Source organism: Pelobates fuscus, chromosome 9 (genome assembly GCF_036172605.1).
Source record: "Pelobates fuscus isolate aPelFus1 chromosome 9, aPelFus1.pri, whole genome shotgun sequence".
NCBI classification, from domain to species: domain Eukaryota; kingdom Metazoa; phylum Chordata; class Amphibia; order Anura; family Pelobatidae; genus Pelobates; species Pelobates fuscus.
Genome location: NC_086325.1, coordinates 170236891 through 170256961, shown reverse-complemented (window position 1 = coordinate 170256961; position 20071 = coordinate 170236891). Strand labels below are relative to the sequence as shown.

Here is a 20071-nt window from a genome sequence, read left to right as displayed (position 1 = left end):
AAATATATATATTTTTACCACAATATAAACAGCTTTGTTAAACAGATTTAAGTACAAGTACTTATGTCAAGAAATATACAGAATACATTTACAACAGGCAAGTTTAGCATAAATGCAAAGTTGTTGTTTTTTGGGGATTTATTATTGCCCAAGAAATCTCTGAACATATTCAGAATTTTTGACAGCAGCAAGTAAGACAGCAGATTGCAATGGACACCATTACAATATTGCTTTACCGATTGAGGTCAGAGCTTTAAAAAATAAATAAATAAATAAATATTCTATGGCCCGCTAGACCACTGGCTTTTAATGAACAGTTTGCACAACACTTATAACATAGTTTGTTATACTGCACATTATAGCTGTGACATAATATACAGGGTAAAAATACTATTTCACTGTTTAATAGACTTACCAAGTATTTAAGGACGACATGTTTCTTGCAAAGTCATCTGGACTTTGAGGGAGTTTCTAACTATGTTTAATTAAATAATTAATTTACTAAAGAAAAGAAAAAAGGTTTTGTTTTTTTCCCCTGCAAGTGAATATTCAGCGCAAGGTCATTTTGTGTTCACAGACTATTCGGATTTTAAAAAAGCTGTTCTTTATCTCACACTACGAACGGCCTTGTAATTCCTATCCACACTAAAAGTTGGCTTTTAAATGTTATTGTTTTAACTTTAATATTTCATAGTTAATACAGAGGATAAAGTAATTTAGAGAAAGTATATTGAAAGTATATTAATTGATAGGATTTCATTTATCTATTTTGGTCCACTGATCTCGAGTCTCAGTCTGGTGTTCAAATAGTTTTTCTTACGCTACGTCGTGTGTTTATATCCACAACTGCATGTTGCTTTGTGGAAACAAATTGAAAGCCTGGCATTGTAATACGTGTATGGACATGCTTATAACAAAGCATGGGCCCTCTCCTCATATAGTTGGCCGTTAACAGGCACTTTGATGCAATGTGTCTGTGGTCACTGGATCACATCGCATACCCTATCTCTCAGTCATGATGCAGAGTTTATGCTTGCAAGGATATCCAGACCTTATCCACCTGGTATCCGTATAAATACTCCTATCGTTTAGAGGGGTTAATTATATAATAACCATTGAAGGTAATATGTTGGTTGTTCTTCCTATAGAGGAAAGATAGACTTGCCCTAAAAGCTTTTTCATGGCTAGGACAAGCTCTTATAGAGAGAGGTAATGTACTTCTGACTCCTGAAAAGGAATATTGATGGTCCAATATGGGATATACTGTAATTCATGTGTTTAGTAATCATAAGCATTTGCTTATTGCCACATTACTGATGTACTGTTTATTGAAATATTAATATCTAACGTACTTTTTGAATTACTATACATTGGAAGTTATCAACATCTCATGGTTATGAATATGCTTTTGTATGTGTTGATGCATGTACCAGGTTTACTTGGATATATCCTGTGCGAAGTGCAACCTCTGATGCCACGTTTTCTAGTCTCACTTCCTTAGTATGCATTTGATAATCCCAGGACCATCCATTTGGATGGTGGTCCTGCAGTTACTGCAAAGGAAACCTAAAACTGGGCAACCACATTTGGGTTACTTTGGGATTTCAGTGCCCCAACCACCCCCAAAGTAGTGGGGTTGTGGTCTGGGAAAATGCTGAGGTTAAATGATTATTAACCAAGTTACTAGTTGCTTGCCCCACACAGTGGTAGTATCTATTTATTCCTATGGTACAGGTGAGCATTCACAACATACCTGATGATACAAATGGTGAGACACCATATGAAATGTTACATGTTTTTCACTGACAGACATATTTCTGCACCAGGGAGAGCTTAGAACCATTGGTTCTATTAGAGAAATTTAGGGAATTATTTTTTTCAGCCCATCTCACCATGCACCACCAACTTTTTCTTACTGTTGGCCAGTTTGTCCTGGAGAGGGTGACTCCGAGAACTTTTACTACAGAGAACAATCAGAGCCAACAGAGAACAGTAAGTTTTGATATTTTACTAACAGGACGTTCACAGAACCACTGACTGCTGACACAGTGAATGCTGTTAAAGATGACAAGATAAAACAAACAGAGGATGACAGAAATGCCACCAGAACACAGCCACCAGAATCATAGCCACATAACAGACTGAATCATGATCTGACATCTGAACCTGCAAATGTGAAGGAGAAAGGATGAACAGACAGGCGTGATACATTCACAGTTAACATGGAATGTATGAAAAATGAATCATCAACATCATTATAAGAAAGACTCTGGAGAAATCAGAGACTGAACCTGAATTATCTTATACAGTAAGAAAGAAATCCAAAGATGGAAGCAAAAGGATGCTAGAAAATTGGCTATGGTGTTTCCTTCTTACAATCTGCAGCATCATCATAACATCAACCCTAGCTGTCGTTTTAAAACTGCATTGGGATTATGTTAACAAGCAGGAAGCGCCTGAACTGAATTTGACTGCACATTATACAAGTTCTTTGATCGTGAGGACTTCCTCCAAGAACTCTCTCAAAAGGAGAGACACCGCTCACAGTGCAATGATTGCTAATGTGACCTACACTGGTATTTCACAAGGAACCTATTGAGATCATTCCAAAAAACGATTATACATGAGAAAGATGTGATTGGACTATTACAAATCCTAATAATGGACTCAACGATGATGGCAAAGCATGCTGAAATCAGAAAAAGATGGGACAGATGCTTGTGAAAGACTTTGGATGCACCTATGAAGGTGATGTAAGAAAAGACTATGCAATATAGTTTATCATTGAATGACTACCGCAAACAGCCTTCTTATGCTGAAAAGAAGTGCTATGCTAATTCTGGACATTGCTATTATCCAGACAGAAGATGACCGGAAAAAGAAATAAAGGCTGAAAATTGTCAACACCCAGCTGTTTCTCAAGATGGAACATGGTACTGAGAAAACCTGATTGACTATCAAAGCGCCTCACAGTACAAGACACAGATTGTTGCCTACAACTCAGAAAACGTGGTTAATAGGAAGGAGCAGAAGAAGAGGAATATAGATTTCCTACTGGAGTGAAAACCATGCTGGAACAATATTCGGCAACAATGAACTTTACAATGACATTTGGTGGCATATGAATTTGAATTTGGAAGAAACATATCAATTAACGAAAGAAACCTTGATGCAATTAATAAATAATAACAACACAGGCCTACTAAGAGCAGATGCCCTGCCAAGAGAATGGAATATAAAAGGCCAGCAACATCTTTCAGAAACCTGACATCATGGGACACTTGTACTAAAGCACGATTTGCAGCTTTTCTTAAACTCTACATATTATTTACATACTTGCAAAGCAAAGAACTCCTGTAAACATAAACACAGAGACATTGATACAACAAGGAATCTGTAATGGTTCTGTTGCAGATGTGATCTACCGATGTACTCCTTGCTCTTTTGGTATAACTATACCAATCAAAACGTTAAATGGCTCCATAGAATCAAACGACAAAGGATTTTTACTATATTCTGGACTTCCAGGAATGTGGTGCATGGACAGAAAAATTATAATTACTAAAGCAATCATGCTATTTTTTTCCCTGTATCAGAAATGTGTCAGTGACAATGTGTAATATAATACAGATACTATAATTAATGGTATAAAATAAACACATAATGTGTTAATTACAAAGGTGGATAGACTTTGTGAATATCTGAAACGCAATTGAAAATTACTGCTAAAATGCCAAATGCAGCTGCAGTATGGCCTACAAACAAATATATTAGATAAAGTATAAGAGCATAACAGCTAATTACCCAGATAAATAATTGAATCATGATAGTTAAAGATCATATGATTACAATAACAACTGCAATAACGTTTAAACTTGAGAAGAAAATGTGAACTGTTCTTATTAAATCAGAAACTACTCGTTATCCGTATAAGTTTGCAGAGTGGTATAATTAATATAAGTGAAGTACTTCAACAGTTAAAACTTAACTGAAAGACAGGCAGAAACTTTACTTCACCTATCATAAAGTTTATTTACAATGATAAACATATTCATTCTGCCATAGCTAAGGCCAGCCAATGGAAATCAAAGAGTATTATGGATTAACCCGTCCAGGTGATATACATGATGATTTTGGAAATTGATCATTTAGGTCACCTATTGCAAACAGGTGAAAAGATGTCAAAGATATAAATTCAACATCCATACCACTCTATGTATATATATTAAAATACACGTAATCAAATATTTTATCGGTTTTTCAAATACCAAGGAATTGTTATTTGGTTTGTGATGGTTAAAGGTACATAACGCCACCTATACAAAGGTAGAGTCAAAATATAAATACCTTCAATATTGTATCTGAGTGCTTTCTTAACTCACTTTTAGAAATAATAAATATCCAAATCATCTTAAGCCACACCCAACAGCCACTGAAAAATATACTTAAACAATTAAGATTCTCATTGTTAAGCATCCAATCTTTCCATAATGGCTGTCAGATCTTGGTAAAAATAAAAATAAAATTCAATATTTGGGTGTTTCTGGTATTTTAAGCCACTAATAACTGTAGTTATTATATTATCTAACCATAACTTAGGGAATAAGTTGTCTTCTCCCTAACAGGACAAAGAAAGATAAATAATGTCATATTTCCAATTATCAACTATTCTAAATATATTGAGACATTTTGAATAAAAGAGTATTTTTATCATTTAAAGATAATGTAATTTTGCATACCATTGTGAACAAAGGCGGTAAATACTGTTTCAAAGTATCCTTATATCTCTAAATCATATACAATGGTTTATCTTTAAAACAAAACACTACAAAGATTAACTATGTTACTATTTCATCTATCATCATTATTATACAAAGTATAACAACAAATGTAAAGATTTTTCCACAGATTTTACCTGTTAACATTTTTAGCACAACAGCACCTGATGTCATTGAGATGTCTATCACTAAGATGTGACAAAGATTCCAATCCAGCAAAAAGAGGCGTTCTTGAGATCCCACTTCGATTGCTGTATCAACATAACATTTACTATAATGGGAACCATGTCACTTAAGACAATGTCTTGGATGTCTTGGAAGCGCTGTAAATTAATTTATTCCGTAAAATAATATTGGAGAGTATCCAATCTATACACATCATAAACGGTGTAAAAATGTTTCATGAAAAAAACAAAATAAAAAAACAAAAGACAAAGACAAATACCAACACCATCACCACAGTGATAACAGATAATGCTGATTCAAAATCTGCAACCAATTCTAGCCAAATATTTGGAAAGCTGGACTCTACAACCTATACTCTACAACAAATACCCGGGTATTCTACAAACACAACCTCCAGCAATATATCTAAGGAATGTAAACTTCTACAGGCCTTTACAAACTTTGAATTACAAATACAATTACTACTTTTAACTTTGGATTACAATTCGTATCTGGATCCATCCAAGAATATCTTACTCTAGAACTTGGTGTTCTTTTCAATTCTTTCCCAGTCAAAAGCTTTGCTCATTTTAATCAACCACCTTTACAGGCAAAGATCACACTACGGATATTTTACTGTTACAACAATGATCAAAGATGCTGGGAGCACAAAAAACCTAGACTGTTGGAGAACTTTGGTTCACTAATTTAAGGAAGAAATTGTCTACAATGACCACAGTTTAATGGAGAGGGTGTTATGGGCAAATGCAAATATTACAAGTTTTAGAATGAAATGTTGTATTTCTTAAACTGTGTACTTTGTCTTTAAGAGATATTGCAAATTGACAAGGTGTTAGAAATGGAACATATTGTTTTTCATAGATGTTTCTTTAAGCAATAACCCCAGGTCATTACATGTTTGCGCCATTTTGCCCCAAACGAATTACAATAACAATAATGCATAAACAAGCTTCAAGGCTATACTACGACTCTTTCAGTACACAATATACTGTGGTAACCCCAAGTTAATGGAACTTCCCCAAATCCGGGAATCTCCCACGACTGTGCACTTACGTCTTAGTATAAACAACAGATAAGCTATTCAGACTTTGGGAAGCCATCTTGTCCCTTGAACTTGATGGAAGTTCCCCAGGTCCGGGAGTTTCCCATGACGTGTGCACTCGCTTCTAGTTATGGACTTTTTCATATGAACTATGGTGACTCTAAAATGACGACACCCAAGGTATAAATAAGTGTACTTTTAAATGTTAACACACAGAGGAGAGACTTGGAGACAGACGCTGCTCCATCTTAAAATGACTGAGAGGCTGACATGATGACATGTTCAGAAGGGTATGTTAACCTATTAATGATATCTGCAAGCATTTAATTTCATCTTATAAACTCTGCTATAATGGATTTGATATGTCTATATTTATATTTTTATATAATAAATATCTAAAAGACAAAATCTATGGCTTCCAAGACAATCCTTATTTTATATTGTATTCTCAATTATTTACACATGTTAAATAGAGGATCTCTTACTAACTATATAACATTATGGCTAAGATATCTGTATGGTTAGCCCTGCTAAGTTCTATGCTTTAAGACATTATAGAGGTAAATAAGGGAACCGCAAGCGGTTACAATACCACCCTCTCCCCTCTTTTACCCCCTATATACCAGCTCTCCTGTCTTTTACCCCTATCCACCACCCTCTCCTGTCTTTTACCCCTATATACCAGCTCTCCTGTCTTTTACCCCTATACAGCACTGTAGCGGTTACCGCGAGGAGTAGAGGGCGTTCCACCGCCAGAGGTGTCCCTTCTTCCAAGTATGAGGGGTGTTACCGCAGTCCGAGTAGTTATCCAAGTACAAGAGCTAGTAATGATAACTGTATAGCAGTTACTACAATAAGAGACAAGACTCTGTATTGAGGGTGAAGTAAGACTGGTTTAACCCCTTAGTGACCAGACAGTTTTTCTAAATTCTTACCGTTGGGACCAGCGCTGTTTTTAAATTTCTGCGGTGTTTGTGTTTAGCGGTAATTTTCCTCTTACTCATTTACTGCACCCACACATATTATATACCGTGTTTCTCGCCATTAAATGGTCTTTCTAAAGATACCATTATTTTCATCATTTCATATAATTTACTATAAAAAAATATATATATGATGATAAAACACACTTTTTCGAACTTTGATCCCCAAAATCTGTTACACGTCTACAATCGCCATAAAACACCCGTGCTAAATAGTTTCTACATTTTGTCCTGAGTTTAGAAATGCCCAATGTTAACATGTTCTTAGCTTTTTCTGGACAGTTATAGGTGTATCGGGTTCTCTGGGGGCTAAAAGACCTTATTTTAGATTTGAGGGATTTCCCAACATATACATATGCACCAGAGCAGGGAATTCGCATGACGGCTTGCAGTAACGCCTGGTCCTAAGTGGGAGCCGTGGTAAAACAGGTAGGTCGCTAAATGAGGACCACCTGTATAAGTATAATATATTGATTTTATTATATTTTTAGCAGCCTGGGGGACTGCCTGACAGCTCAGACAGTCCCCATGCTGGCAGCTCCTAGAGTCCTATTGCGGTGATGTGATCATGGTGATCACATGGCCATGGAGGGCCGGGGTGGCCGGAGCTGCTGTAGGGGGACTGTTGGGGTCTCTGGCAGTCCTCCCCGACCGGGATCGACGCACATCGTCGGTCCAGGGCTCTTATCACGGAAATTATACATCGATATATATATAATTAAATTCCAAGTGTATTTTGATTTAAATATATATATATTTATATCGAAATACAGTGCGAATAAAATGACATATTTATATCCATAATTTAGTAAGTTATTTTTACAGTTTATTTATTTTAAGTTATTATTTATTTGTCATAATATATATACACGTGTGCAATTTTACTAATATAATGTTATATATATATCTTATATTAACTGAAGATCTTGAAAAAGACCCGGCAGGGTCGAAACGTCGGCCGATTTTTGCGTACACGTAATTGATTAATAAAGCACCATTTTTTCATTTACAAGAAGACCTGTGAGTGCATCTTGTTTTTCTAATTCCCTTATATATATATATACACACACACACACATTTTTAAAACTTTTATTAAACTTTATTTTAACTTTTTTAACTTTATTTTAACTTTTACACCTGCAAGGGGGAGTGCCTGTCAATTCAGGCAGTCCCCCTGCTGGCAGTACTGTGGACACCTATGGGGGCCATGTGAACCCCTGGGGGTTCTAAATTGGAGAGGGGGGACTCTCTGGGCTCAGTCCAGAGAGTCTCCCCAAAGAAGGAGACCGATCGCCGCGGGTGAACGCGGCGATCGGTAAGTACATGGGGAAGGGGGGAGGGAGGGTAGGGGTTTATTTTTTTTAAATTGTAATATTTTTTTTTTGTAATATACTTATTTTTTTTATTTTTTTTAAACAATTAACTACACTGCCGGGCGCCACGTGCGGCAAACCCGGAAGTGATCATTCCGGGGGGTGGGGGGTGGGGGGGGGGAGCGATCACTCGGGTCCCTGGTAGTGTAGGGGGGTATTCCACGATGCCTCGATATCGAGGCATCATGTAATACCCATGATCGCTTTCAGCGCTCAAAATAGCTGCGGATGTACCAGGTACGTCCGAGGTCCTTAAGGGCCATTTTTTGTCGGACGTACCTGGTATGTCCGTGGTCGGGAAGGGGTTAATGGTAGCCACCCTGGCCTTTTATGCAGGTCTCCATGCAAGGTTTACACCCACATGGACCTTGTTGGGGACTGAGACACAGAATTATCAACCAATAACAGGGTTATACCGTGTGACACTCCAATACAAGACATACAATCCCTCCCTTCTACCACAAGATGGGGCTGCGTGTTGAGGGTGAAGTGAACTGACTTTAATGGTAGCCACACCTGACCTTTTATGACCGTCCCCATGCAATGGGCACTCCCACCTGGACCTGAGAGTAAACCACAGTAGAAACAAATACACAATCACATTGGCTCTGAGATCCAGGACACTCCCATACAAACTAGGCCAATCCCTCCTCTGTACCTGGGAGATAATTGAGTAAAGTACTTTATTAACTCAATTATCTCCAGACACAAAAACACACATTTTTATAAAACTCCCAAAATAACATACTAACCCCCCACAAAAGTTACATCCCCTGATAGCCCTGATCTGGGTGAATAACATATCCAAAAATCACCCGGATCGGTTCAGGGGTTCAGGAATTTCTTGGAAGTCATAGTTTTGGCCGACTGCACGCATGGTCCCATGCCCAAAACCGTTCCATAGAATCGCGGCTAAGTGCCGCTGGGGACCGACCGGGAATAGCGAAGTCTTCCTGCCGAAAATAGTTCCAGAGCATTCGCGGCTAAGTCCCCCGAACTCTATTCGTGGTTTTGGTCCATGTGAATGGCCGCCAGTGAGCTATTGTTCAGTTCTATGGAAAGTGCCAAACAAGGGGAAATAAAATATGGGTCTTTACAGTCGCTGACCTGGCCCATAGTCTTTTGGCAGGAGGCTGGAAAGCATGCCCCTACAAAAGCCTGTGGCGAGGTTCTGTTCGCCACAACCACCTCCTCACACGTCCATTTCCCCATATACCACCTCCTCTCTGTGTCCATTTCCCCATATACCACCTCCTCACACGTCCATTTCCCCATATACCACCTCCTCTCTGTGTCCATTTCCCTATATACCACCTCCTCAACGTGTCAATTTCCCCATATACCAACTCCTCATGTGTCACTTTCCCCATTTACCACCTCCTCACTATAGGTTCTGTTCACCACAACCACCTCCTCACACGTCCATTTCCCCATATACCACCTCCTCACTGTCCATTTCCCCATATACCATCTCCTCACTGTGTCCATTTCCCCATATACCACCTCCTCACCGTGTCCATTTCCCCATATACCACCTCCTCTCTGTGTCCATTTCCCCATATACCACCTCCTCACACGTCCATTTCCCCATATACCACCTCCTCTCTGTGTCCATTTCCCTATATACCACCTCCTCAACGTGTCAATTTCCCCATATACCAACTCCTCATGTGTCACTTTCCCCATTTACCACCTCCTCACTATAGGTTCTGTTCACCACAACCACCTCCTCACACGTCCATTTCCCCATATACCACCTCCTCACTGTCCATTTCCCCATATACCATCTCCTCACTGTGTCCATTTCCCCATATACCACCTCCTCTCTGTGTCCATTTCCCCATATACCACCTCCTCTCTGTGTCCATTTCCCCATATACCATCTCCTCACTGTGTCCATTTCCCCATATAACATCTCCTCACTGTGTCCATTTCCCCATATACCATCTCCTCTCTGTGTCCATTTCCCCATATACCACCTCCTCACTGTGTCCATTTCCCCATATACCACCTCCTCACTGTGTCCATTTCCCCATATACCACCTCCTCACTGTGTCCATTTCCCCATATACCATCTCCTCTCTGTGTCCATTTCCCCATATACCACCTCCTCACTGTGTCCAATTTCCCCATATACCACCTCCTCACTGTGTCCATTTCCCCATATACCACCTCCTCACTGTGTCCATTTCCCCATATACCACTTCCTCACCGCGTTCATTTCCCCATATACCACCTCCTCACCGTGTCCATTTCCCCATATACCACCTCCTCACTGTGTCCATTTCCCCATATACCATCTCCTCTCTGTGTCCATTTCCCCATTTACCACCTCCTCAGTGTCCATTTCCCCATATACCTCCTCCTTACATATCCATTTACCCACATACCACCTCTTCACTGTGTCCATTTTCCCATTTACCACCTCCTCACTGTGTCCATTTCCCCATATACCATCTCCTCACCGTGTCCATTTCCCCATTTACCACCTCATCACGGTGTCCATTTCCCCATATACAACCTCCTCACGGTGTCCATTGCCCTATATACCACATCCTCACTGTGTCCATTTCCCCATATACCACATCCTCGCTGTGTCCATTTCCCCATATACCACCTCCTCACTGTGTCCATTTCCTTATATACCACATCCTCACTGTGTCCAATTTCCCCATATACCACCTCCTCACCGTGTCAATGTCCCCATATACCACCTCCTCACCGTGTTAATTTCCCCATAGAGCACCTCCTCACTGTTTCCAATTTCCCTCACTGTGTCCAATTTCCCCATATTCTACCTCCTCACTGTGTCCATTTCCCCATATACCACCTCCTCTATGTGTCTATTTCCCCATATACCACCTCCTCTATGTGTCTATTTCCCCATATACCACCTCCTCACTGTGTCCAATTTCCCCATATACCACCTTCTCACTGTGTCCATTTTCCCATAAACATTCTCTTCCTCTATACCTTTTCTTCCTCTATCCATCTTTTCCCTGCTTTTCATTTTCTATATCCATCGGTTCTATTTGTCTTTACTCTGCTCAGTCATATTCCTCTCCCCCTCACGTTGGCAGATGGTGTACGTGTGCCCGGTACAGATTCCTCTCACTAGGCTGTGCCAGGAACTGGGAACATTTCTGGCAGGATTTAACTAACCCTTTACCCACCAGTTGGGAAGTAGACTTTAAACCGAACACAATGAGAGACTAGAGCTTATCTGGACAGCTGTGTACAGAGATAAAAATGTACACTCCTTACTAGCCAATGGCATCCAGTTCTGGCCAGTAGAAAGTCATCCCTGATGAGTCCATGGACCCTCCAGGCTTGCAGTGATGCCAGGCTTGTAGCATAGCTCTGCAATGTAGATAGGATAATTTGTACACATTGTATAGACATAGTGGGGGGGACAGCTGATAGTAGATGCCATGAAGACATAATCACATGTAGAGTAGATAGGATATGTAGATGTGATGTAGAGAAGATGTGTAGGTTTAGTGGGATGTAGAGTTCATAGTATGTTCACACGGCTGCATGTACAGTAGATAGCAGGTAGAAGTGGTGTAGTGTAGAGTTGATGGGGTGCAGACTTGGTAGAGTTGATAAGATGTACACGCGGTACCGTTTTTAAGGTGCAGACATAGTACAGTTGAGTCGGACGGTATGTAGGCATGACTAGTGGAGAGTTGGACGGTATGTAGGCATGACTAGTGAAGTCGGATGGTATGTAGGCATGACTAGTGAAGAGTCAGATGGTATGTAGACATGATTAGTGAAGAGTCGGATGGTATGTAGACATGATTTATGGAGAGTCGGATGGTATGTAGACATGATTTATGGAGAGTCAGATGTTATGTAGACATGACTAGTGGATAGTCGGTTGGTATGTAGACATGGCTAATGGAGAGTTGGATGGTGTGTAGACATGGCTAATGGAGAGTCGGATGGTATGTAGACATGATTAGTGGACAGTCGGATGGTGTGTAGACATGACTAGTGGAGAGTTGGATGGTGTGTAGACATGGCTAATGGAGAGTCGGATGGTATGTAGACATGATTAGTGGAGAGTTGGATGGTATGTAGACATGAGTCAGATGGTATGTAGAAATTGCTAATGGAAAGTTTTTGGTGTGGACTGCTTGTGGACATGTCAGGCTAGACTGATGTCAGTATAGGTGTAATGTATATCTCTTAGACAGTAAAGACCAGGATTAGTCAAAGGCTAGATTTACCGCTCTTGTGGTACCGAAACTCCCATTGGGCTTTACCAACCACTCTGGGTACCAACACCACTTCATTGCATTTGACAGGTTTAGACTTATATTTATGTTGCAATTTTCTCCCTGTTCAAAACTCTTTAGTTTTGCATTTTTCTGCAGCATAACTCCACCCCCTTAGCCACACCTCTCCATTTCACAAACCATCTTCCTGATTGAAAGGTAAACAATGAGAGAGCTGTATGAAATGACTCCTCCCCCTCAGCCAATCACTTTCCTCGTATTATTAGTGTAGTATTTCTGTGTGTGAAGGATGCATTTAATAAGAGAGCAGTGATTAGCTGTGGAGGAGGAGTGATGTCAGCAGTTCAGCTCACACTGATCTCGCATTGGGTGAGCAGCGTACACCTAATGAGGAAGCGGAGGGGGCGGAGTTACGCTGCAGAAAACTGCACATTTTATTTATTTTTAGCAAAAAAGATTTGAATGACTATGAAAGGTCATAATAATCCTTAGACAGAGAAGACAGACAGCAAACAGGGTTATTGCCAAAAAACTCACCAATTACCGGCAGCTGGTGGTGGTGTTCGTTGTACTGGTAATGAGGACGCCACAATGGAGGCAGTTTCTGGATACGCACATTGTGCTGACTATAGGACGGGATGAAAGCCAGCCAGACGCAGGACACATAGAGCAAAACTGCGGGGCTGAGGACAAGAAAAAGGATCAGTGACGGGACACGAGGGAATGATCCGAAACGACAGAACAAGGCACACCCCACTGTCATGATGGCAGCAGGTAAACTCTAGGGATTGTTTTACAATCTGCCAGAACAGAGGAAAACATTCCACCACTACTGTATATACATAATGGAAATTCCTCATGGACACAAAGTTGGGACAAGATGGCGGAAGATTTATTTATTTAAAAAATTGGACCCAAACAGCACACAACGCACTAATACAGAGAGATGCACTGAAATCGCAACCACAACTACATTCGTTGGCATCAAATATAAAATGTTGCAATTCTGTGAAATAAAACATCTCAGTCCATTGGCAGTGCCAGGAAAGACCTCACCAACTCCTTCCAACTATTGGCAGTGCCAGGACAGACCTCACCAGCCCATTCCAACCATTGGCAGTGCCAGGACAGACCTCACCAGCCCATTCCAACTATTGGCAGTGCCAGGACAGACCTCACCAGCCCATTCCAACCATTGGCAGTGCCAGGACAGACCTCACCAGCCCATTCCAACCATTGGCAGTACCAGGACAGACCTCACCAGCCCATTCCAACCATTGGCAGTGCCAAGACAGACCTCACCAGCCCATTCCAACCATTGGCAGTGCCAGGATAGACCTCACCAGCCCCTACAAACCATTGGCAGTGCCAGGACTGACCTCACCAGCCCATTCCAACCATTTGCAGTGCCAGGACTGACCTCACCAGCCCCTACCAACCAGTGGCAGTACCAGGACAGACCTCACCAGTCCCTACCAACCATTGGCAGTACCAGGACAGACCTCACCAGTCCCTACCAACCATTGGCAGTGCCAGGACTGACCTCACCAGCCCATTCCAACCAATAGCAGTGCCAGGACAGACCTCACAAGCCCCTTCCAACCAATAGCAGTGCCAGGACAGACCTCACAAGCCCCTTCCAAACATTGGCAGTACCAGGGCAGACCTCACCAGCCCCTTCCAAACATTGGCAGTACCAGGGCAGAACTCACCAGTCCCTACCAACCAGTAGCAGTGCCAGGACTGACCTCACCAGCCCCTTCCACCATTGGCAGTGCCAGGGCAGACCTCACCAGCCCATTCCACCATTGGCAGTGCCAGGACTGACCTCACCAGCCCCTTCCATCATTGGCAGTGCCAGGGCAGACCTCACCAGTCCATTCTAACCATTCCTAGCACCGTGGCACACCGCACATGCTATTCCAGTAATTTGCTGTTCCAGGACAGCCCACTAGCTGCTGCCAGATTCTCACAGAAAAACGTATAACGGGAGCACTGGGGAGGGCACGGGGAAAAGTTCTCACAAACACTGCTAGAATGGCACTGAATATATCGGAGATTTCTCACATAGATCCCACAGCCCCGCACCATTAACCCCTCACCTGCCAAGATCCCTGCACCATTAACCCCTCACCTGCCAAGCACCCTGCACCATTAACCCCTCACCTGCCAAGCACCCTGCACCATTAACCCCTCACCTGCCAAGCGCCCTGCACCATTAACCCCTCACCTGCCAAGCGCCAGCACAGCATCCCTCACCTGCAAAGCAGACACAGGGTGGCCACTAATCACTCACCTCTTGTGAGCCCGGCAGCCCATCGGAGGAGCAGGGAGACGAGCTGGGAGAATGGAGAGAGAGATAGGATGCTGCTAGTCAGAGCCTCAGAGGCTGCAAACCATCTGGGATGTGTGAGTGAGGGGGAGGAGGATGGGTGCCATGTATGAGTGCAGAGTGGGAAGTGACACGCAGAATCAGCAGGCAATCCTTACTGCCCAACTTTGTGCCAGCTAGCGGGGGAGTCCGCTCCATCCTATCATTCTCAGCCAGCAGGCGATCCTTACTGCCCAGCATTGTGCCAGCTAGCGGGGGAGTCCGCTCCATCCTATCATTCTCAGCTAGCAGTAGAGTCCGCTCCATTCTATCACTCTCAGTCAGTAGGCGATCCTTACTGCCCTGCATTGTGCCAGCTAGCGGGGGAGTCCGCTCCTTTCTATCACTCTCAGTCAGCAGGCGATCCTTACTGCCCAGCATTGTGCCAACTAGCGGGGGAGTCCGCTCCTTTCTATCACTCTCAGTCAGCAGACGATCCTTACTGCCCAGCATTGTGCCAGCTAGCGGGGGAGTCCGCTCCTTTCTATCACTCTCAGTCAGCAGACGATCCTTACTGCCCTGCATTGTGTCAGCTAGCAGTAGAGTCCGCTCCATCCTATCATTCTCAGCCAGCAGGCGATCCTTACTGCCCAGCATTGTGCCAGCTAGCGGGGGAGTCCGCTCCTTTCTATCACTCTCAGTCAGCAGACGATCCTTACTGCCCAGCATTATGCCAGCTAGCGGGGGAGTCCGCTCCTTTCTATCACTCTCAGTCAGTAGGCGATCCTTACTGCCCAGCATTGTGCCAGCTAGCGGGGGAGTCCGCTCCTTTCTATCACTCTCAGTCAGCAGACGATCCTTACTGCCCAGCATTATGCCAGCTAGCGGGGGAGTCCGCTCCATTCTATCACTCTCAGTCAGTAGGCGATCCTTACTGCCCAGCATTATGCCAGCTAGCGGGGGAGTCCGCTCCTTTCTATCACTCTCAGTCAGCAGACGATCCTTACTGCCCAGCATTGTGCCAGCTAGCGGGGGAGTCCGCTCCTTTCTATCACTCTCAGTCAGCAGACGATCCTTACTGCCCAGCATTGTGCCAGCTAGCGGGGGAGTCCGCTCCTTTCTATCACTCTCAGTCAGCAGACGATCCTTACTGCCCAGCATTGTGCCAGCTAGCGGGGGAGTCCGCTCCTTTCTATCACTCTCAGTCAGCAGACGATCCTTACTGCCCAGCATTATGCCAGCTAGCGGGGGAGTCCGCTCCTTTCTATCACTCTCAGTCAGCAGACGATCCTTACTGCCCAGCATTATGCCAGCTAGCGGGGGAGTCCGCTCCTTTCTATCACTCTCAGTCAGCAGACGATCCTTAATGCCCAGCATTGTGCCAGCTAGCGGGGGAGTCCGCTCCTTTCTATCACTCTCAGTCAGCAGACGATCCTTACTGCCCTGCATTGTGCCAGCTAGTCTGCTCCTTCCTGTCACTCTCAGCCAGCAGACAATCCTTACTACCCAGCATTGTGCCAGCTAGCGAACGAGCCTGCTCCTTCCTATCACTCTCAGCCAGAAGGTGATCCTCACTGTCCAGCATTGTGCCAGCTAGCGGGGGAGTCCGCTCCTTCCTATCACTCTCAGCCAGCAGGCGATCCTCACTGCCCAGCATTGTGCCAGCTAGTGGGGGAGTCCGCTCCTTCCTATCACTCTCAGCCAGCAGGCGATCCTCACTGCCCAGCATTGTGCCAGCGAGCGTGGGAGTCCACTCCTCCCTATCACTCTCAGCCAGCAGGCAATCCTTACTGTCCAGCATTGTGCCAGCTTGCGGGGTAATCCGCTCCTTCCTACCACTCTCAGCCAGCAGGAATTTCTTGTGTCCTATATGGTGTCAGTGCGTATATATAAATATCTCTCTAGGTATATACATACTCTATATATGTATGCTCTATATAAATATATAGATATAGGCTCTATACATACATATACATTTTGAAGCCTACCCTGTACGTACCATAATGCCCTGAAACATGGACCAGGTACTTACTGCGCCCCAGAAGGTCCCTGAATCTTGTGTTACTCTATATAACAGCATCCTCTGTTGCAATGTAAAATACAGTTAAGGAAGCTCAACCTACCTGCTTTACCACAGGTGTAACTAATTTATACTCTCAGATCAGCAGTGAAACTGAGAGCAACAGTAGGGAGCACTCTCCCTTTCTCATATACCAGGTTTATAGCCCCCCCTGCCCATCCCCTCCCCATACACACACTATCAGAAGTTCACTCTGACACTTGGAACTCTGCAAAACCCCAAACAACACCACAAACACACAGCAAGCTTTCGCACCTCACTGGGGCCCCACAAATCGCTAGGGTCCCCTGGAACCAGCACCCACTAATCGCTAGGGTCCCCTGGAGTCAGCACCCACTAATCGCTAGGGTCCCCTGGAGTCAGCACCCACTAATCGCTAAGGTCCCCTGGAGTCAGCACCCACTAATCGCTAGGGTCCCCTGGAGTCAGCACCCACTAATCGCTAGGGTCCCCTGGAGTCAGCACCCACTAATCGCTAAGGTCCCCTGGAGTCAGCACCCACAAATCACTGGGGTCCCCCGGAGTCAGCACCCACTAATCGCTAAGGTCCCCTGGAGTCAGCACCCACTAATCGCTAAGGTCCCCTGGAGTCAGCACCCACAAATCTCTGGGGTCCCCCGGAGTCAGCACCCACAAATCACTGGGGTCCCCCAGAGCCAGCACCCACAAATCACCGGGGTCCCCCATAGCCAGCACCCACTAATCACTGGGGTCCCCCAGAGCCAGCACCCACAAATCGCTGGGAGTCCCCTGGAGTCAGCACCCACTAATCGCTTAGGCCCCACAGTCAAGGCAAACACCCAGCTTGTGAAATTTAATCAGCGCACACAGCTTGTCCCACACATCACCCCCATCCTTCCCTCCTGCAAGAGGTAATCACATCTCGCCGTGTTAATTAGACATTAACGAAGTGTGAAGATACATTCCAATAATGAGCTGGAAAGACCTGGATGTTACAGGAGTGGGTGTAACAGAAAAACTGTACCTTTTCCAGTGCCCACCCTGTCACCCAGCACCCACCCTGTCACACACCTTGTCACTTAGTGCCTACTCTGCATCCTGGCATCCAGCACCCACCCTGCCACCCAGTACCCACCCTGCATACTGGCACCCACCTTGTCACCCAGCACCCACCCAGCATCCTGGAACCCACCTTATCACCCAGTGCCCACCCTGCATCTTGGCACCCACCTTGTCACTTAATGCCTACTCTGCATCCTGGCACCCACCTTGTCACCCAACTCCCACTTTGTCACCCAGAGCCCACCCTGCATCCTGACACCCACCTTGTCACCCAGCACCCACCCAGCATCCTGGCACCCACCTTGTCACCCAGCACCCACCCAGCATCCTGGAACCCACCTTATCACCCAGTGCCCACCCTGCATCCTGGCACCCACCTTGTCACCCAACTCCCACTTTGTCACCCAGAGCCCACCCTGCATCCTGGCACCACCTTGTCACTTAGCACCCAGCCTGCATCCTGGCACCCACCATGTCACCCAGCACCCACTCTGCATCCTGGCACCCATCTTGTCACCGAGTGCCCACCCTGCATCCTGGCACCCAGCTTTTCACCCAGAACCCACGTGGCACCTACCTTGTCACCCAGCACCCACCTTGCATCCTGGCACCCTGTGCCCACCTTGCATCCTGGCACCCACCTTGTCACCCAGCGTCCACCCTGCTTCCTGGCACCCACCCTGCATCCTGGCACCCACCTTATTACCCAGTATCTTGGCACCCACCTTGTCAACCAGCGCCCACCCTGCATCCTGGCACTCACCCTGTCACCAAGCGCCCACCCTGTATCCTGGCACCCACCTTATTACAAAGCACCCACCCTGCATCCTGGCACCCACCTTGTCACCCAGCATCCTGGCACCCAACCTGCTGTGACAGTTACTCTGAGTGAGGAGGGGTATATACCACAAGGGACGTCCTTTTTCCCTTGTCAGAGAAGCGATGCAGTGTTCTCCAGTTGATCTCCCAGCCGACCAGGAATCCAATATAGCTGTGGAGCTCTTACAAGAGCTAGTGGTATAGCTGTATAGCGGTTCCCTACAATCACGAGATGAGGCTGCATGTTGAGGGATAAGCAGGACTGATTTTAATGGTGCCACACTTGGCCTTTTATGCAAGTCCCCATGCAAGGGTGACACCCACATGGACATGGAGCACTGAGACACTGTGATGCATAGTGGACACTGTGATATATAGGGGACACTGGAGACTTGGTTTTGACCTGGGCACAGGTCAAAACGTTGCGGTGTCCAATTAACATGCATAAATCTATCACAGTGAGTGCCTGAGATTTTTTTATTTTATACTTTATTTTATACTATTTTAGACACTGAGACACTTGGGGGCCCTGTGAGTCATGGGGACACTGGGAGACTAGAGGATTCTGAGAGACTAAGGACACTGAGACACCAGGGACACTGGGAGACATGGGGCACTGAGACACTCTGATACATAAGGGACACTGTGATACATAGGGGACACTGGAGACTTGATAAAGACCTGGGAACAGGTTGAAGCTTTGTGGTGTCCAATAAACCTGCTTACATCTATCACAATGAGTGCCTGAGATTTTTTCTTTTATACTAGGGGACACTGAGATACTGGGAGACATTGGAACAAAGAGACACTGGGAGACTAGGAAACGCTCAGACACTAGGGACACTGGCACACTACGGACACTGAGAGACACCAGGGACACTGGGAGACATGGGGATACTGAGATACTAGGGACACTGACTGGGAGACATGGGGATACTGGGAGGGCCCCATGTCTCCCAGGTCTCAAAGTTGCCCAGTGTCCCCATATCTCCCTGTGTCCCCCAGTGTCTCCATGTCTCTCCGTGTCCCCTAGTGTCTCAGTGTCCCCATGTTGCCCAGTGTCCCAATGTCTCAGCATCCCCAAGTCTCTCACCATTCCCATGTTTCGCAGGATGGAACTGCTGTCTGGACTCTGTGCAGAGATGCTCCCCCGCGGATCAGTGAGTAGTAAGAGGCAGGGAGGTAGATGCTGTAACTCCTTATCCCTGCCTCTCTCCACACAAACAGCGACC

General features: G+C 44.8%; 1 protein-coding gene across 3 annotated transcripts in view; it reads right to left on the bottom strand.

Moving 5' to 3' along the window:
* The window catches only part of LOC134573386 (chemokine-like protein TAFA-1), a 29399-nt gene extending 13233 nt beyond the window's left edge, over positions 1-16166 (bottom strand). For 2 of the 3 annotated variants that reach the window (XR_010085320.1, XM_063433124.1), the window contains exons 1-2: positions 14903-16166; positions 13144-13289 (exon numbers count right to left, since the gene is read on the bottom strand). Coding sequence is in view for 2 of the 3 variants with exons in the window: in XM_063433124.1 (XP_063289194.1) it covers positions 13144-13289; positions 14903-14925 (169 nt within the window). In the remaining variant the exon portion in view is untranslated. Of the gene's footprint in view, positions 1-13143; positions 13479-14902 lie in introns of those variants that run through there. The other variant, XM_063433123.1, reaches the window with a different exon arrangement.
* Positions 16167-20071: the final 3905 nt, after the last annotated feature.